Below are 20,677 nucleotides of genomic sequence, written 5' to 3' on the forward strand. Positions count from 1 at the left end.
TGTCAGTGCTTCGCTTGCCAAAGTACTTCCTGAAGACACTCTGGAAGCTTTCAGTGTTAGACCCAAAAATTTCTTTTAAGTTCTCTATTTTTACAGTGGGCTTGGAACCAGTGAGGAGTACACTTCTACTGCTGGTGCTATAGTTCTTTTGTCATCAAGACCAATTTGGTGACTTTCTCATTAACACATTAACCTAATAGAGGTTTAGACACTAGCCACAGCTTGCTAACCAAGAGCAATACAAACGTCACAACTTTTAAGATTTGAGGCTCAGGAGACAGATTCCTTCAGGGTGATTTGCACTGATCCACAAGTGGTAAATGAGGACAAGTAATTTGTCCAATATCACAGAACAATTATGTAGTATAACCAAGTGCTGTCCCTTGACCTGGTTATGACTGGAGCTCACAACCTTCTAAGAAATACATATTTATTGGTCTCATTAGCAAAACATTAGTTAGTTAAGCCTTCTATCTTAAAGATTTACAGTATTTAAATCAGACTACCTCTGCTTACTTGCAGATAAGATTACAATCTAATCTTGAAATACACAGCCCTTGCTTTTCATGCAACACAATTCAACCTTAACATTCAAAGAGCACTGAGAAGTGATTCAGCACACATCACTTCCCTTCAACACACAGAGGAGAGAGATTTTGTGTGAGAAGCAACCCTTAAACACAAAGAGGGTATGCTCCTTCTGAGTTACACAACTTGAGATCAACAATAACAACTACTTCCCTCCTCCCAAAGCCACTCCTCAGCAAAGACACGCAACTGCAATCAAAATAGATCACATCATTTCCTTTATATTTTTTCACCTTTAAAAGCTAAAGTTCAAGCTGCCTGATTAATGACACCAGTGAGACATATAACAGTATTTACACAAGTAGGTTTCAGATCTACGGTAAGCTACCTAGAGCTGAGTTACAGGATATTAGCACAACTCTACTGCTGAAAACAGCTTCCAGGTTTAAGTACCTGGAAGAGTATAAAACTTTACCAATAGCTGCAATTGTCCAGCTACACATCTCAGGAGATCTCCTTCATAAGTATGGATTCAGTTTTGCACAAGCTTCATCATTCTGGTGTGCAAAGAGAGCTTTTATCAACATCAGTGACAATCCTGCATATCCGGGGAAAGAAATTGGTCCATACAGGTGATTCAGATCAACAGATTCTCCCAAATGCCTGACAACCTGGTTTTCACAGGGCTAAGGGCATTAGGGTATATTTCCAAATTCCTATTGGAAGTCACCAGCTTTGGCATGTAAACCTTAACTAGCCATTAGAACTACAGAGAGAAATGTGCAAAAGCTAACTTGTGTCTCTCATCCAAAAATTACAAAACACGTCATTGAAACACACCTTTAGGCAAAATTTAGAGGATACCTAGCCTTTCCAGAAACTATTAAAGCAGCTGTGTATTGATGGTATTCAGATGGCTAACTCCTGGCAGCATTCAGACTTGGAGTTGGTCCAAAATGCCTCATTGTGGCAGAGACATCCACAGGCAGGTGTGGAACACCGTTTCCCAATCTGTGGTTAACAACATTAAATAAAAGGAAACCAAAAAACAAACATAATATTTTTTTTTTACATAACTCAGCTAAGAACCAGGGGTGGAGTGAGGGAAGCACTTCATAAAACCTGTTTTCTTTAAACCACATTTCAACCCTCACCATAACAATAGCTTTGGCACTGAAATTATACTGCAGTGAAATACCACTATCTGCAATGTCAAAACTCTCAAAAGGAAATCAACAATAGAACATACCAGCTAAGGTTGTTTTCTACTTTAATCAAGATTGTGTTCAAGGCTTAAAACTGTAAGCATTACTTACTCACACAGAAGAATGCCGTTTTCTAATCCAGAACGAAAATCTTTCTCACCAAAACTTCTGCCGGTCACTTGCTGCAAAAGAGTAGAGGGAAACAAGAGTGACATCTATTAGAGATTGAGCTTTACAAGTGCAATTCATAATACTCAGTTAGAGCATCTGCTGTATAAGGAATATTTGAGCTTTACAGGCCTTGCAAAGGACTAAGCAATGTCCATTTCTCTTTCCCATTTCATCAATAGGGCATATTGGACAAAGTATTTGCTCCAGCCAATGCAATTGCAATCTGCAATTGCAGACTGTTTTCTAGCAGTAAAAACCAAAAATGACAAAACAAAAACAACAATGTAATCTTCAGAATATTTTAGAAGTTTTATTTTATAGTGCTTTGAATTTTAAAACTATTGCATTTAGACAAACTATGTATTTTTATTGCTTTTTTTGCACCACATTAAACATTTTGTACCAACCTTGAACTTTAGCCCTTAACTTATCATCTTTATAGAATAAGCAAAGACAATTGAAAGCAATGGTGTGAGGTACAGCCCTCCAGACACATGCCTCAATACTCCTGGTTGCATTAAAAGATAATTCACATCAGCAATTCAACCATGAAGAGAATACAAACTCAGTGGAAGCTGTACCTCCTGGTACACTTGGACCAGGAGGGACACTTTGCCTCGCAAGCTCTTAAGGCATTCTGTGCTGCTTAGGGACGGACCAGCTAGAAACCTTCCAGGAATCCCAATCTCATCTGAAGGTGCTGGATGCTACAAGCATGACTGAACCCCCCTGCATAACTCTCTACTGTGTTGACAATGTCTTTCCATTCATCCTCACATCATTCTCAACAGATATGTTCAGTTAAAAGTAAAGAATGCTTTTTATTACAATCACAAAAGATATAAAAATAGTTGCTGTGTTTAGAAAGCCCTGAACAGAAACAATACAAATATGAAAACCTGTTTTAATTGTCCTGCAGGAGGTCTTCTCTTTATCCAGGCAAAATATTTACCGGATGCTTAAAGAGTTCTCATGGCTTTCATCCAGTTTTTCACCAGAGCCGTGCTCTGGGTGTTGCTTTCACCATAGAGAACAGCGACTTGGGGACACATCTGTCATTATGTCCCTATTTTCTCCTTGCTGTTATATTCAGATTCAAGACCCTTCCCCTCCTAGTTTCCTGTCATAAAGACAGCAATTTATAAAAACTGACAAGTTGCAACTGTCCCACAGGATTAATGAATGCCTCAGTTTCAGAAATGCTGGTTATAGCTGGGCAGTCTTGGACAGAGAGCAACACTTTTTAAATTGAAATGCATATGCAAAGCCTAAAATCTAATCCTTCACTAAATTATAAACATATTGTTTTGCTCAATATGAAGGAAGTTCACCCATACTCTGAAAAATGTATCATAACGGCATCAGTGGACAATTGTATCTTACACAAATGCATAAAGAAGAACAATGCACTGTGCTGCGCTCATATCTCTGAAGAAACCACATGTAATTTGTAGTAAATGACCCTTAACCATTTAAACTATATCTAGACATAGTAAAACATCTCTAATCTTGATCTGCTGGGACAAGGGAAAATCATGACAATAAAATCATTAGCATTCAGGATGAATTATAGGTGGAGCATATCAAAACTGACATTTGTTTCATCCACAAGATATAGTACAGAAAGGAGCAGGAAGAGCAACTTCATAACTGCCTGACTCCAAGTAGTTTTTTTCACCTGTGAAAAAATTAAAGAAAAATTATAGTAATCTTATTTCACTCCTCAAGACCAAATGTCCCAGATATGGAGATCAATCTTCTTATGCATTTGTTGAAGACCCTCATTTATCAGGGAGCAGTACTGAAAGTGTTACCACAATTCAGGACTCTGCCTGCCAAAAGCTGTCACATGAGTATCACTGTTATTACTGATGATGTAGGAAGGTTTCATACACTACTTCTGTCTGCACAAATAAAATCATGAAATACAGATGCACAGCTGGCACACGAATTCATCCAGTGAGAGGTACAACACACACTGACAGGAGGTGAGGAAAGACAGGAAGGTCCAGGAACAGTGCACATCTGTTTGAAAAGGAACTGGAAGTAAATGAGGCATGGCAAGGTTTATGCCTGTTCTAGATGATGCAGCTGCAGAGGGAAAACATTAATCACCTACAAGTCTCCTGATTTAGTCAATTAAAATGTAAAAACAGTTCAACAGAGAAAGGCTAGAAACTAAAAATAAGCACGAAGATGACATTATAAATGACAAAGATAAACCTAAAATGGGACTGAGAGAAGCAAGAAGCTGGATCCACCTTTTCCAGAGGAAACCAGAGCTCAGTTGCTTGGCATACGCACACACATACACCTCCCTCTCTGCAGAGGCCACTTTGGGCCATACCCTCACGACAAACTGCTGCAGGCCCAAAGGCCAACCTAGTGCACATTTCTGAGATAACCTCTGCTCAGCACATCCAGGGCAGGAGGAGACAAAGGGACTTCAAGCAAAAGGACTGGCACTCTCATATTTGCACACAAAGAATCCCAGATAGCAAAGTGCATGCTTTACCCAAACTCCAGTAATCATGAAAGTGTGTGCATTTGCCATGATATCACAAAAAATCTGCACACATCACAGAACTGTGTTCATGTTATTGATATAAGCAGTGGTCAGTTCTTACTAGCTCATCTCCCATCTCAGGAAATAAAAGCCTCCAGTTTGCTGGATGAAGTTCTAAAAACACTGACAAAACAAGGACTAAAGGACAGCATTTGCAGTGCTTCTACTGAGCTTCACTGGAAATAAAGGAAATTGTTCATTTGCAACCAGGTACAGTAAACTGCAAAATGGAAGAACAGATATTTAGCCCATCAGCTTTCATAGTACAGAGAACTGGAGTTCAGAACTGAACCTGCACAAAACCAGTCATGACAAGATGCAAGGTACTCTATTCTAGACTGCTGTCTTCAGGAAGGAAAAAAAAGAAAAGTACATGAAAACCCAAGATGTTAACTGAGAGAACTTTTGAGACCTGGCCTTTATTTGCAAGGCCAGGCTTCCAGACTGCCACTTCTTGCATGCTTTGGACACACAACTCCATCTTCCACCTTGCACTCTTCCCACCTCACTGGTAGAGACCAGCACACTTGGGCAGTGCAGGATGAAGCAGGATAGATGGAAGCATTCCCTATCCACTCTGCAATGGCAGCATACTGTAATTATTGCAGTGCTGGGGTAGCAAAGCTAGAACAAAGTACCTCAAAGACAAAACACAAACTATATCTTGCAAATTATTAGAATAGCCTCTCAATTCTTTAATAAGTTCTATAAAGCTGAGTGGAAAAAAAGCTGCATTTCCCTGTCATACTGGAAATTAAAAATAGAGAACAGAAGCAAAACATTTATTACTATGTGCTTCATTTATGTGAGGAGGTGCTATTTTTATTCATCATCTGGATTACATTTTCCTCTCTGTAAAAAGCTACAAGTATCACAACCAGGACAATTATTTGAGTGCTGGGTGCATTTCTCAGTTTCCCTGTCACTTAACAACAGAATATGAACCTAAAATGAGTAATTTACGTTTTTCATGACAACAACTTCAATACATATTTGCATACAGTAACACTTGATATATTTTGCATTGTTGCTGATTAACTCATTTTTTCTTTGCAGTTGCACATGCTACAAAATTTATATCATCAAGGATGGCTGTCATCCAGCCACTAACCATTGCCATATTGTACAACTTTATTTTCCCAAAGCTTCACTTTACATTGTTTTCCTTGCATTTTATATTGCTGCTGGTGCTTCCTGAGATGGAGCTTGCAAAGCTTCTCGTGTCAAAACAGCTTAGGGGCATGAAAAAGAAAAGATGACAAATTAGTGAACAGATGCTAGCCTCAGGTGAAGGTTATCTAGGCCAACAAGATATAAGTAGTTGAACAAACACTTGGTCATCAGGGATAACTCACTGAAAACAGTTTCATTTTCTATGTGCACATCAGAAAATGCCATGTTATGCAGTGAAAAAATTAGAGGCACAGCAAAAAGAGGTCTTTGTTTCTCATTATGTGTTTTTGAGAGCTTATGAAGCATGACAGTAAAGAGAGGAAGATTTTCTACACATTTCATAAGCTGTTCATTTCTTTGTATGTGTGTATGCTGCCTTTCCATTTTGTGCTACCATTACTTTCCCCTACATAGTTTTTTTTTCTTAAATGAAAAAATCAGGTCCTGCTACTTAACTAGGAAGATATAAAAGTAAGGCTTAAATTGCAATAATCAGGTATGTATATAGAAAGCATTGGATTGTACAAGCAACAGGGAACACAAACCACCAAAAGAAGCAAAACAGCTTTTAGGGCATCAGGATTTGGCTCCTCTAGAGTAATGAATTCCTACTTCCCTGTTTCTGAGTTATCATGTGAGCTAATAAGATGAATACGCAAGTTAAATTCCATTTTCATGTAACATAAGCAAGGGATTTCTGAACGAAGCAACCCTGTCCAGTCACAGCCAGCTTCACCTTTGGAGCCCAGAACTGCACTGCATTGCTATGGCAGTGCCATGGAGCCTGGAGACCCTTCATGGCTCCTGGCTCAGCCACCTATGGATCATGCAATGTCTCTGTCTGCAAAAGTGGACACAACACATCATCTAGGCATGAGTTCCCTCTCTCTTATGTCACAGAGGCATTTAAATTGCTAAAATCATAGCAATGCAAATCAGTCCTGAATGGCTTTATTACAAATACTAGGAAGGTAGTTGATTTAGTTCAGAGAAACTTGAATATTGAATGAATGGAGTTTTCCAGGGGCAACAACCACAGATCTAACATACCTGTCTTCCAGTAAAGCTGAATGATAAGCACTCTGCTCAAAGCCTTCCAAAAGACTTTACAGTATTGAGGTAATTTACTACTGAAATCAGTAAAAGAGCAAACAATATCTCTAGTGTGCAATTCTACTCTCAGGGACAAAACCAGCATGAGCTCAGAATGACTAATGTGGCCAGCAATAAATCAGCTGAAATTCTGTGATACAGAACTTGAAAATTTAAAGAATATATGGGAGAATGATGGGAGATTTCACACTTGGGTAGCAAGATTAATCTGCAAAGAAAGCACTTATTATTTTTAGGTCTTCCACTTCTCGGTCACTTAAGTTTAACAGCCATTTGCAATGTTAACTACCTGTACTGAAGTCCCTTTTTCTCTTTTCGTCTGACTTTTCATCCTCATATTATTCTTTGATGAGACAAAGAAACTGACTCAGTATTTCATATAAATTTCACTTTTTCTAGCAGCAATAGAATAAAACAGCATATTCTCCCCCATTTGCTTTAAATTCCCTTCTGCCACACTGCTAATCAGGTCAGCTGACAGTTTAGTCAACATATAGCATGGAAAAACCATATCCACTGATACAAACACACTCCCCTTTGGTGGGCTCAATTCTCAGTCCTCGCTAAAGGAACAATTTATTTACTTAGGAATGCTAGTCACTGCCTTTTGTTTTCCATGGAGAGAGCGGCAACTGGAAAACCCACAACAGCTGGGGTTTTGTCCGATCCTTTGCACAGATTAATGAGGACATGATTCTATGAATGGACACCTATATTTAAAGTGTAGACCAAACTGGCTCTGTTAGTACTTTGTTTAGGAGACACAGCAAAAGAAATACTGAAAGTGTAGTACACGCCAGCAGCTATTACCCTACCTAAGGCTTTAAAGTTAAGACTGGGAAGATTTTGTCTTTGCTAAATCCTGCTCAGCACCAGAGCTTTCCACACGGAAATTCTGCATTGCTAACAGTAGTATTAAACATGCAGGGTTGCCATACGTTGCTTGGATTTATGATCTTGCAGAGCCGTGTGCATTTCTGCCAGGACATCTGGTAGTATAATCCTGTTTGGCTGGCAAGCTGCTAGGGAGTGTTAAAATTTAATGATAGAGTAAAATCAGCTGCCTTTTCATCTCTCTTCCCTAATGCTGTTTGTATACATTTCCAGGTGCATTGCCAGATATTGCAGCCTTCCCTTTGGAGTGGGGTGGGGCAGAAAACATTTCAGTTAAGGTTGAACATTTTGGGAAGAAAGAGAGCAAAGAGCAGGAACGGAACTTAAGAACTACTTCTGTCATATTTCTCCAGGCTGCAGCACATGCCCTGAAAGCTTCACCTAGCATCAGGTCATCTGTTACATCTAATCTGTATGTGACAGTCAGTAGATTGGCATTGCATTGTTTTATGGGCAGACTCTTATCTCCGGTGTTACCAAAATTAGGTACTAGATGGCCAATGACAGACCAACCTAGTGTGTTTTTAATCAATTGTTCAATTTAGGGTTCTTTTATTGCTAAAATAAATAAATAAATTTAAAAATCCTTTAAAAACATTTATAGAAATCCATCATCCCTTTCTTTGTTTTAATGGGAATTAAAGAAGGGGAGAATTGTAGGCTTTGTCACAGATTTACCAGTAAAGTGTTCATCCTATTTTTTGAGTGGGGAGAAGGAAGATGAAGCACTATTTTGGGAAAATAACTTGGATTTGGAAGAAGGTACATCTTTCCATAACAACACATTCTTTAGCTGTTTGCTCTTTTCTGTAAAAACAAGATTCCATGGTCAGAGGAGCAGTAACCAGAGGAGCACATATGATGTGAAGCCAACAGGTACCAGAGACCAGAAGACAAGCACACACCTCCTCAGTCCAAGGCCCTCATTTAATCCAGTCCTGTCTGTCTGGGGAGTCTGGCCTTACTCAACCCACCCTGCTTCGGGGTGCACCAGTGCACAATGGCAGCTCCTGCACCTCTGAAGGGAAGAGGAGCAGATGCCTTGTAATTACTATCATGAACACCCTTTCCCAAGGTCTTACTTTCTTACCCAACCAGGCTAAATAAGCAGTCTGCTCACTGACAAAGGAAAGGCTAATTAAAGATATCATGATTTTGTTTTTGTATGATCCCCTGGGGCTTTCCATGGACAGACAGACATTCACACTGCCTTTTATTTTACCTCTTCAGTTACATACAGAAAGAAAAGTGTATACAGGGAACTAGTTTCAAAAGCAGAAACTGTTGATTCAGCTCTTATGTTTTCCCTAACTAATTCTTCTTGAAGCTGATGAAGTACTGATGAAGGGAGATTACTCAGACTTGGGCTACTGAACACAGAGTAGCTCTCCCACTAGTAACCTATTTGCCTCATATTTTATCACCAAGTCAAAGATGTTTTTTAGCAAAAGACAGGAGAATTTTTTTCCTTTGTCTCAGGTTGATTACATTAGCAACTTTCCAGCAGAACAGGAAATTGGGTTTCTGGCCTTGTCTAACTTAGAAAAGAATTAAAACAGACACTTTTTTATCCTTTGACTCCTTTTTCTAAGTCTAGAAAAGGTTTCTCATGCTCTTGAAACACTACTCCTCCAAGATTTATGCTATGCTCTATCATCTATAAGTTGAAACTGAAGCATCTGTTAATAAAACTCTCTATTTTCTCTCCTTCAACTTTCCAAAGTTCAGGCAGTCCTGAATCAGAAGTGTTTAAAGCTCTGCCAGTTACAGCTGTAGAGGCAGAGCAAAACACAACACAGGCAGCAGACTCCTTGTTGAGCTCAACATCTTGTCTCACCCTCAGAGCAATGAAGAGATCAACAGCTCTGTAGGAGATGATAGGATCACTGCAGTATCTAGATTTGCTAATCCCCACTTTACACTGCTTTAACCTATTTTACATTAATGACTGCATTTATATTTTACAGGACCACTGCACTGCTTCTTGGACAAGCAGTTTTTGACACCAGTGTGTTGCTTTCTGCCAGGAATGTGCATCTTGGCTGACAATTTTAAAACTGCACACATTTAAAGCTGCACAGAGACAGGAATACAAACATATGAGATGCTCCAAGTTGGAGGGGCCCAGCACTAGAAGCACTTCAGCCTGTCATTAACCACTGTCAGAGAGACTACCAAAGCTCAGCACTGTTACTGAGAATTTGCAATGAAAAATGTCTGGTAGGAGACACCAGCTTCCCTTTCTGAAGGAACTAAGTGTTCGCTTGAGCAAAACATTAATAAATTTAACCATCCATTTGTAGATGATACTCAATGTCTTAGGTCTCAGTGAAGCTTCTGAAATGCCAATGATGAGCATCAGTAGGCACCAGTCTACCTTGAAGCTTTTAAATTTAATATCATCCAGTTGTTTCAAGGCAAGTCCACATGTAAAGTGTCCCATTTACAGTCTGTGCAATTTAAATATATATATCTCTATATATATAAAAGTATAGCTCAGTAAGGCATTTAAGACTTGATTTTCCAGACAGTAAGCCTGGAAGCCCAGAGCAAGCAAAGCAGGAAACTGTCCATGGGGAATAGAGACGTGTCATACAAACACTGCTGACAGATGTAATTCTATCTGCTATCAATAAAACTCTGCAAAACTTTGCTCCTTTCAAATAAAAGGGGAAGAGGTAAACCACAACGCTTTTGAGAACAATATCTGAAGTTCTTGGATGTTTCTTCTGTACTCTGGGTCATCCCTTGGCACATTCTGCAGCAGGAACAGGGCTGTGTCCCATGGTTTTGCAGCCACTTGCAAACAAACTGCAGAATTACCAGCAGGTAGTTCTAAACAGGAAAACCAGTGCATTTCAAAAATCACAGACTGAACAAAATGATCCACTTTCCCGCAGAAAGGAGGTTAACCTTAATTCAGTCATATACTTTTGAGACCTTTAATAATAACTCTTTGGAAGTAGATCTACTTTGTCCCTGCCTCTGCAGAGACAGAGTTAAAGAAAAGCGTTCCCACTCTGAATGCTTTTCCAGATAAGCCAGTTTTTAAACAACATTTGGCTACCAAGCATGGATAAAACTAGACTCACAAGAATTTAGGAGGGCACACAGTCAGGACAGCTGATCCCAACAGACCCAAGGGATAGGTATCCCATACCATATGGATCATATGCAGCAGAGGGAAGGTTGGTGGGGAAGCTGCTGCTGAGGGACTGACTGGGCATTGGCTGGTGGTTGGTGAGAAGTAGGCTTTTCTTGCAAAACTTGCCTTTTTTGAGGTTTTATTTACCACTCTTTGTTTTATACCTATTCATTACAATGTAGGATTATTTTATTTCTATTATTAAACTATTCTTATCTCAGCCCCTGAATTTTCTCACTTTTACCTGTCCAATTCTCTTCCCCTGGAGGGGAGGAGTGAGTGAGCAGCAGTGGGGTTGCCAGCTGGTATTAAAACACAACATAGCCACAAAAAGAATGCTGCCACAAGTGAATCAAACTACCAGAAGCTAAATAGGAAGGTATGGTGAAACAGAACAACTATTTCTCTGTAAATTATCATGACATTACACACACATAGAAATCCTACTGCAGCCTCTACTGGAAAAAATTGGTTTTCTGTTCTTCCCAACTCTTCTCCATGGCTTCTTTGACTCACATCCTGAAGGACAGGCAATAGCCCGGCAAAAGGGAATAGTGACTGCCAATAATACTCTAGACAAGAGAAACACTGCAGACTATCTAGAATCAGCTAATGTCTTAGAGCACATGGACATGAGGTGTTGGTAGATTTGACTGCCTATAAATAGACAATGAAGTACTTCTGTAAGATTTTAAACCACAGCTTACTCTTCAAAAGACACTTCCAAGAGGCGTCAGCATCTTAAGCAGAACTAAGAACCTCTATTTATTTCTCCCAAAAATTACAACTTTTCCCAGTTAAAGAATGTTTAGACCTGTCTTTCAACAGATTGCTCCCACAGGAGCTAGGGATCTTGCAGTGCATTTTGAGTACTAGATTGAAAGCCATTTTTCATTCATTTGATTTAGCTGGAATAGGGCAGTTAACAAATATCAGTAACCAGTAAGAGTTTTCTGCTAAATGGAATTCACAAATCAATCCTGTTGTCCCCTGCAATGACAAACATGCCATTCAAAGATCCTGAGCATCAAATCAAGACCTATTTACAAGGTTGCCCCTGAGACAAAACCCAGCAATGTTACACAGGGTAAGTTGATGCTCTTTTCTCTCCTGCAGATATAGGGAGCCTTTGTTTGGAGGACACAGAAAGCAGAGGGAGAAAGGGAGGAGGATTGATGATGCACACAACAATAATAAACGCTGTTCTTTTCTATTGCTGGAGCACCTGGTGCCTCCATCAGCTCAGGCTCATCCATTATGCAACACACCAGCCCTGACAGTTCCAAAAGCACCAGCTCTGAAGACATGATAGACCTGACCAGGAAGCAAGACACAGAACAAGCACCTCTCATTATCAGATCAATGAGCTGCACTGCTGCCCATTCTCTGCCCTGTTTATTGTTGGGTGAAACAAATACTAGGAACAATTAGGTTAAGCATCTTGTTCAAATATACTCAGAGCAATAAAAGAAATTTGCCTTCTATAAAATGTAACAATTTAGCCTTGTAGAAAATAAATTCCTGAAGAGGATAAAAACCCCTGACAATGATTCTAACTACTGTAACTTTTATTTTTACTCATAGTGGATATCATGTAAGGTCTAAAATGGACTGAAAGGAATGCAATTATTTCACTATAATGCTTTAATACTAGAAAAGGAAACTATTAAAAATATGCTTAACATTTCCAATCTAAACAATAAGAACTGCAAGTTTCAAAACATCTTCTACATTTCTACAATTCCAAGAAATCTTTTCAGTTGGCCACTTCCCTGACAGAATTAGACCTGTTCCAAGGACATTTTCACTCTTTCTTACCAATCCAGAGTATCTCACCCATGTCAAGAGGGCAACTCAAATGCCATATTAAACATGAAACACTGGGAGGAATCAACATTGACATTGAAAAGAATATCTACTATCATCAGAGTTGGATTGCAAAGCACTTTTAAGAATTAGTTAATTTACAGTTTTCAGATGTCAAAATGAGAGGAAGTCCTTTATCAGCACACTGGTTTTCCATGTACCTCTTTACACTCATGTACACTCAGCAACCTCTTTCTAATTTGAAATTTTAAAAAATCCATAGATCTTGAAACTCATCATTAATTAATGATATGAATATATTAAAAAGGGAAACATTTTCATTAAGTTACTTTCCTAAGTAGGTTGTTTTCAAATTTCACATATTATTCAAATAGATTAAATTAAAGACAAATAAATATTATCAACTTTCTCTGTTTCTTTTTAAAACCGTATAGTACTGACAATGTTATGTAGCATTCGTCATTAATATTGTATGTGCAACCATGGAAGGATACTGGTGTCATACAAATTGGAAAATGAACCAGAAATGTCAGAACAAGAATACCTGCCTAATCTACAAGCAAAATTATACACAAAGAAGGGGGGAAAAAATCAAAGAGACCCTACAATTTATTTAAATAATCCAGATATTCTGTGTATCAACCACAACAGTCTTTTGAGAAGGCATTCACTTATAGGAATTGTATTTCTCCTCTGTTGTTTTTTAATGTGACAACATATCTGCAAGACAGCAGCAGCTTTGTTGTTGAGCTCACATGCTCAAACAGTTTTTCAATCCTGTCTGCCTGCAAGTGCACCAAAGCCATATTAAAACCTGAGATACCCCCTGTGATGTTTTAAAAGGGAAAGCTCAGGAAGAACCCAAAGCTTCTTTCTCTGGCTAAAATTAAAAGTGTCTCTTGCAATCAGCTGACTTTATTAAGTGCAAATTCTAAACTTCTCATGCTAAATATTACCCAGCTTAGGCTGGAAGAAGCAGTCACCTACAGCAAGCCACCAGGAACAGCTGCTTGATAACAACCTGTCATCTGGAATTAAGGGCAAGTGTTTAAGGCTTCCCATGAGAGGGGGGAAAAGAAAAGGAAAAACAAAAAAAGAAACGGACACAGGTTTATTTGCTATGAAAGCATCATTGACACGTCCCTGATATTTGGACAGTTTCACCTTAGCAGTCAATCCAGTTTCTGACTGTTTGCTTATTTTTCATTCCCTGACTAGGGGCTCAGCAGAATATGAAAAAGTTTATATGGAGTTGGAGAGGCTGCTGGAAACTCAGTGTTATTATGCCAAGACAGATCTGCTGAGACATTTGCGACCAACAAATGATTTAACTATTCCAGTTAATCTGTTGTAAAGCTAATTTTTCTTATGGTATCAAGCCCACCATTGATGGTTTTGTACATGATGAGAGGCACCAGGTATCTGAGTATGAGCTGTCTCATTTTAGCCAAAACAGCACACTATCAGCACATTCTCCAACCATCTGTTTTTACCATCCCTGCAAAGTTGGCTGAACAATTTTAAGTCAAGTACTTTTGTAGTGTTTTGCAAAATATTCACTCTGACTCCACATTTTAAAAAACTCAGAAAATTTCTCCCAGTTAGCTTGAAATGATACTTTTTTATACTACCTTCTTCCTACTACCATTCACTACCTTTCAAAACACCACTGATTTTTACCACTCACCAATAAAACAGGATATTTTTATGTTAAAAGAAAGTTAATTTTCCTGCTGCCTCAACACTTGGTGTTTGAGGCAAGGGAGCAGAAGGAAGAGAAGGGCAACCAGTGCTCGATGCCTTAATTGCATAGTATAGCGTCCCATACCTTTTGTGCATTTCACTTTCAGATGAAGTCTGATGAATTTCTCTGGTTTCTTAAGTTTTGACTTGGGCAAAAACAAGAGAAGACCCATGAGGATAAAAATTAAGTTGCAGACAGAAAGTACTTTATGCATTAGGAGCTACACATTAAGTCTGTTTGATATAAGTTAACTCCTACAGAAAAGCACAGCTGCTGTCTCCAAGAGTTAGAAATCCCACATTCATACAAACTCTAGCAGCATAAGAAGAGGCCTCACATCACTTACTCGAGTGATTTTATTTTTATCTTGATGAGCTGACACCACATAATGCAAAGGCATTTGCATTAGTACAAAATTATCAAGTTAAATAAACTATGTCTCAAGAGCTAATTGTATCTTACTGTCTGAAGAATCATTATATAATGGAACAAAATCGGATGTCTACTAATATGAAAAAAACAGATTGGACATCAGAAAAAATAACACTATTTTTTTATGTTTCACATCCAAACCACAAGCCAGCAAGTATTCAAATTTTTTCCAAGACTAATAAAAGTTAAATTACTTTGCGGTCTTTGGTTACTGGGTTAAAACCAGATATGCTGCTTTAAAACTTTGTCTTTACATAGCAGAGTTTACAATTTAAACCAGACAGCAAATTCAAATGAACACTGAGACATTTGAAACCAGGTTTTGAACACTGTTCAACACCCCTCTACCTAGGTCTGAACAAAAGCACATTCTCTCCATTCAGTTATGCCATTTTGTCCCACTCCCTCTCCAGCTTATTTCCATTCAACAAGACCCATTTTGGCAACTTATTAGAACAGCTGAAGCAGGATTCTCTAGAGACAAGCATGAGATTAAATAATCTTGGTTTTTTTCTCATTTTAGTAGTTTTCTTTTGTGCTTCAGATAGTAGGGGAAGATGAAATGGCTCTGTAAAATCAGACAGGCAAATTAAATAACAAATACACTCTCCCTTGCTACATCATCAACAGACAGTGATGTCTTTTGCAGACTTTGTGTGTAGAAGCAGGCCACTACATCTAGGTGCACAAATCTGCCATTTGTGTATTCTGTAACACTTTGCAAGATAACCTTTGCAAAGCTGTGCAGGGGGGCTTGCTAAGGTAAAAGGCAATGTCAGACTTGTCCAGGGAAAGTCAGCGACCCACATGATCACACAGCACCCATTACCTTGTGATTTCTTCTTATAAAATGAACCCCATGTGTATAAAGAGAAAAAAAATCCCCAGTAAACAGAAAGACCAGAAATCCAAATTGATGCATTTAGATGAGCTGTCACAATACTGTGGGGAGGAGGTAAAACCAAAACTCTAAATACAAAGCTTGTTCCAATCTATTCCTAATGCTAACTCATGATCCCTTTACCAACATTGCCATGACCCTCTTCAAAGAGCTCTGATTCGCTTTGCCTCTCATGTACCATTTTCAGTCATTTCACTCTTGCTATTATAGTCACAAATGCATTCCCTCTAGTTATCCAGTTTTCTATGCTAAGAATAGAAAAGAAGTATTTCCACTCAGGAGAGAAAGCTAATGTCTAGATAAATGTCCCTTGAGCTTCCATTCTGGTTACTTGTTAATTTTGAATTAGGTATATGGTATTTGATCCCAAGGTAATAACAACTATCCCAACTTCTATTAAGATTAGTGAAAACTAAGTTATTCAATTCTCAACAGGGAACTACTGTGCCTTGTCCAGTTCAGCTATTTGCAGACCATTTCTGTATCAGGGTTAGAGAAGGTGCTAGCTCTGCAGCTAATAACTCCCACACAGGGCAAGAAGGTTGAGACTTGCTGCTTCTTTCAAATGCCCTAAAATAAACAAACCCCTTTGTTCCTTCCCCTTGTAGTAACAGAAGTGACCAGATGGGAAAAGTGAAACAAAGGTTTTCCTGATTATATCCATTTTATTATAAACAGCTGTTTTTCTCCAAGTCATTGTTATATCTTGCACAATTTCTGGATGGTCTTATGCACAAAAATCTATCACCAATCATTTTTATATCTATATATATAAATGGCTTTTAAGTCTTCATATTGTTGATTTGCATTCATTCATCAGCTAAATACAGCTAACAATTTAGCAGATAAGATGATCTCTACAGCTAACACATTTAACAGGTTTTATCAGTTTGCAAATTCACAGAGCAGCCTCCCAGGGACCAACACTTACATGTCTCACAATCAAAATAAACAACATCTGCAGACCTCAGAAGATAGTTAGTAAACAAAACAAGGTGTGTGCTGACTGCAGAATTAGAATAAACAAATACCACTAAAATAATTTTTTCCCATACTTTAGAAGTCAGAACTATTTCCAGATTCTCAGGAACGAAACACAACCTGAATCTTTGCTCAAAGTCACCTTATGCTGAAAGATCAGCTCCTAAAAAACGACTCTGAACCAGCACCTTTCAAAATTTTAAAAACCCAGCAATGTGACATAATCACCAAAGAAGATATTAATGAGGCTGTTTGCAATTAGCTTGGAAAAAAGGAACATCAGCAATAAACCTGCCAGATCTTAGGCTGACTGCAACCCCAGAGAGTAGGAGAGGGCTGAGAAATATTGGCAGAGCCTCCCAGCATGAAGGCTGAGGGTGTGAGAAAGGAGAGGAAGTGGAAAGCGAAAGGGTGATGGTTTGCCAGCCCCTTCCAAGATTTCTGTCTGCAGAGTATCTGTACGTGTTAGCAGAGCCCCGAGGTTACGCTGCTGACAAACAAACTGTGTGTGACTAAACAGGCCCTGATGTACCACAGAGGGCAGCTGACTCCAATCAGAAACTTCAGCCTCACCAGTATCAGTGGCTGCCACATCTAAGCTGTGTTAAGTAAATTAAGAATGTTTAATTCTATTTTTATATTCACTAAATCATTAAAAGTCAAGCAGAAAATTTATAAAGTCTGAAGATCTGGTCTTGAACATAACCTGTACTGACGATTTTTGAAGGAAGCTGCAAAATAAAAACACACTTAAATTTTAAAAATGTGTTTGGAAACATTTCAGCTGCTTTTCTTTCTAGTGTTTCACATGTAACCATTTGTGGTTTAGCTAGGAATTTTTTAATATTCATTTGATTCAATGAACAGATGCCAAAGCTTCATCTCAAAATTCTCTGTAAGAGTTTAATTTATTTTTTAAAAGGAGGTAATAGGTTTTAAATATCTAACTCTTCTTCAGAAAAAAGCCCAGAAACAAAACTCAGCCAAAGGTCAGGCTTGTTAAACACATATATCTATGTAATTCAGATCAAAACACTGCTTCCTGCAATTAAAACACTTGCCACATTTCCCACTGGGCTCAAAATTCAGGCCTTTTGCTATTGAGACAGAGGGCAAAAATGAACTCTTTTCTAAAACAAAAGGTTTAGAAACATCCAGCTGCGCAAATTCTGAGCTGCACAGAGCCACACCAGATATACACGTGCTCTGGAGAGGTCATCCTCCTTGTCACTCATGTGACCCAGGGATGAGATAAAAAACAGTTTTCAGATCCAGAAGTCAGGAAATGCAATTCCCCGTTACACTCTAAGCCCAAGCCCCATTCCAGCAGCTCCCTCAGCCACTGCTGGACCAGCCCAGCACCACCCAGGGCACTGCTGCAGGCCTCCCTGAGCCCCTGCCACGCCAGCGCCCACCAGCGCTGCCCTTCCCGAGGCCACCCCCAAACGCTGAAGGGACTTGGCAGCCACTCCCAGCCTGACTGCGGGCTTGTCAAGGAGTCCTAGAGAAAAGTGGAACAAGGCAGAAGGAGGGCAAACACTACAGCCAAAACAAGTTCTTCTGGAGTTATGCCTCAGACACAGGTATCCAGGTCCAGTTTGCATCTCAGCCACAAGCTGCTCGCTTAGACAAAAATCTCAACATATCCACTGCATTACACAAACCCAGCTTCTTGGCCAGGATTTTCAATCTCTCTTTGCATGAAGACATCTTTGTTAGTCTTTTTTATTTTAAATATATTTGAAGTTAGATGTTTAATCAGTGTATTTTTTAAAAAAACAACACACCTCTCATCAGCTTTTTAAATCAAATTCTTTTTATGGACCAGTCTCTCATGTAGTACAGTTACTTTGGATAAATCAGGCCACCCAATTTGCAGGTATAAGCACTTACATATTAGAGATGGAGGCACTCTTGACAACAAAAAACCTGTTCAAATCTGTGAGACTATGCAGGACACACAAAGAAAGGAATGTAGGAACCTTGGACTAATAGTTCTAATAAAAACAAATCTAAATCTCTTCAAATGTGTTATTAATTAAAAGTAAGCCAATTCTGAAAATTGAGTATTTATTTGAAAGTTCCCTAAAACTACAAAAACAAATAGAAAGCTTTCTTTACAGTTAAAAGTTAAAATTTCTTCCCCTACATAGGATACAGTGATTATTTTGTTTTAAGAAATGAATTTATTATTCAAAACAAACTACTCTCAGCTCCTGAGGCTATTACTAGTTGTGCAGCTAAAAAACAAGAATGCAAAGAGCATGAAATACATTTCATGAAATACAATTTGCATTTGCCACCTCAGTTATTCTCTCTGGAAATGAGCTTTTCTCTACTTCTCAGATCAGAGACACCAGTAAGCAGCTTTTTTTCCTCACATTTTTCTTCCTCTCTCCTCTCAGAATAATTCTCACCTTCTGCAATAGCACTTTTCAGTCTTTTAGAAAACTATACAGAATTCAATTCAATAGATTCTTAGATCAAGTCACAGCTGATTACACCATCTTATTTATCCTAGTGAGTCTGAATAGAGAGAATATTATGGTTAAACTGTGACACAAAATGCATTTAGCTGGAACCAAGAGATGTAATGGCAATCTGCACGTTACCTTTTGAAGTAAATGCTCTTCCAAGGAGTTAAAAAGAACATTAATATAAGTGTTTCCTCCTACACTATCATGGCAATACTGCTTTATCTTGCATTATTCCCAGAGAGCCACTTGTGTCATTTAGAGGCTCCACTGGAAGAACTCCCTTATGTTTGGAAAGGCCCTTAGAGGTCAAATAATTTCTGTCTCAAAGTTAAATCAAACATCTCAAATTCAAAATATTTGAAGTTTCTATAAAATCAAATTCAAAAATATTCAATTATTTTTACATTAACCATTGCCAAGAACACCCCCCAACAGCAGTGGTCATTCTTCCCTTACTAAATCCAAAGAACAGCACTCCAAATATAACAATTCTAAATATAAAGAAATAAGCAACTTTTTCTGTAATTCTGCTCTAAGCTTCCGTACTCTCAGGGAATTAGTTCCGACATATATTGACAGTTTGTTTTATCAACCTAAAACCCTCACACAAGCAGTTACACTGATGCAGAATAGCCTGAAATTCTTTACTCTGTCTTTGAAGGAGACCACACAAGGATGCACAGCAAGCACCGACCACTGAAGCCCGTGAGTCCTTGCTTGCTGAATGACAGGGAAACCAATAAACAGCCTCTTTCTGTATGAGCATTAGATATGGATTTATTACTGACTGCTAAGAACTGGCTTCTATTCTACTCAAAAATTTCACACTGAACTAAATGAGCTTTTTTTATAAAAAATTAGTTATGTAGTGAATAATTTTGTCTGCTATGTGTGTGAATTAAAAACTAGCAGCCATCTAAACCAAGTGTTAGACACAGAGGGCTACCAGCAAAATGCCAAGGCCACTAAGGCACTGGATCAAAACCCACACATTTCAACTATAGCAAGAAAAAATGCTCTCAAACCTCCTTGAGCTTTGAAACACTACAAATGAATGTGTGATACAGCAGAATGCATCATCTGTGGAAGTCCATTTGCATAGCACAGAACTTAATGGGTTAAAAAAAACCCAACACCACCAAGTAACCACGCAAAACCAACAAGCAAAAAACCCCCAAACAGTATTGTATGAACATTTAGGACGTCCAGAGGACTAGCACACCCCTGAATTTCCTCATGGTACCTGAAAATCATGCTGCCATCACTAGTAAAGAGGCTGCCTGCCTGGTGCTGGCTGTGCCTCGTGCTGCCTTGGCAGTGCCCTGGCTCAGCCTGTCGGGCCGGTTACCAACAGGGACACAGCAGAGACCCCAAAATGTGGGCACAGGCTCACCACAGACACACCAGGACTGCTCACAAGTTACTGATGGCCAATGAAGAAAAGCAGCCTTGAGAGCCTGGAAGAGACTGCTCTAAGCTGACAGCAAGACAAGGAACAGTAAAAGGCACATTTTTTCCTC

The 20,677-nt window shown here is 38.8% G+C and overlaps 1 protein-coding gene across 7 annotated transcripts in view; it reads right to left on the minus strand.

Annotated features, from left to right (window-relative positions):
- The window catches only part of LIMCH1 (LIM and calponin homology domains 1), a 173,349-nt gene that overhangs the window by 108,381 nt on the left and 44,291 nt on the right, over positions 1–20,677 (minus strand). For all 7 annotated transcript variants that reach the window (XM_074541566.1, XM_074541564.1, XM_074541565.1 and 4 more), the window contains exon 2: positions 1,845–1,915. In XM_074541566.1, coding sequence (XP_074397667.1) covers positions 1,845–1,915 — 71 coding nt within the window. The remainder of the gene's footprint in view (positions 1–1,844; positions 1,916–20,677) is intronic.

This window comes from Zonotrichia albicollis, chromosome 5 (genome assembly GCF_047830755.1).
Source record: "Zonotrichia albicollis isolate bZonAlb1 chromosome 5, bZonAlb1.hap1, whole genome shotgun sequence".
In the NCBI taxonomy this organism is placed as follows: Eukaryota; Metazoa; Chordata; class Aves; order Passeriformes; family Passerellidae; genus Zonotrichia; species Zonotrichia albicollis.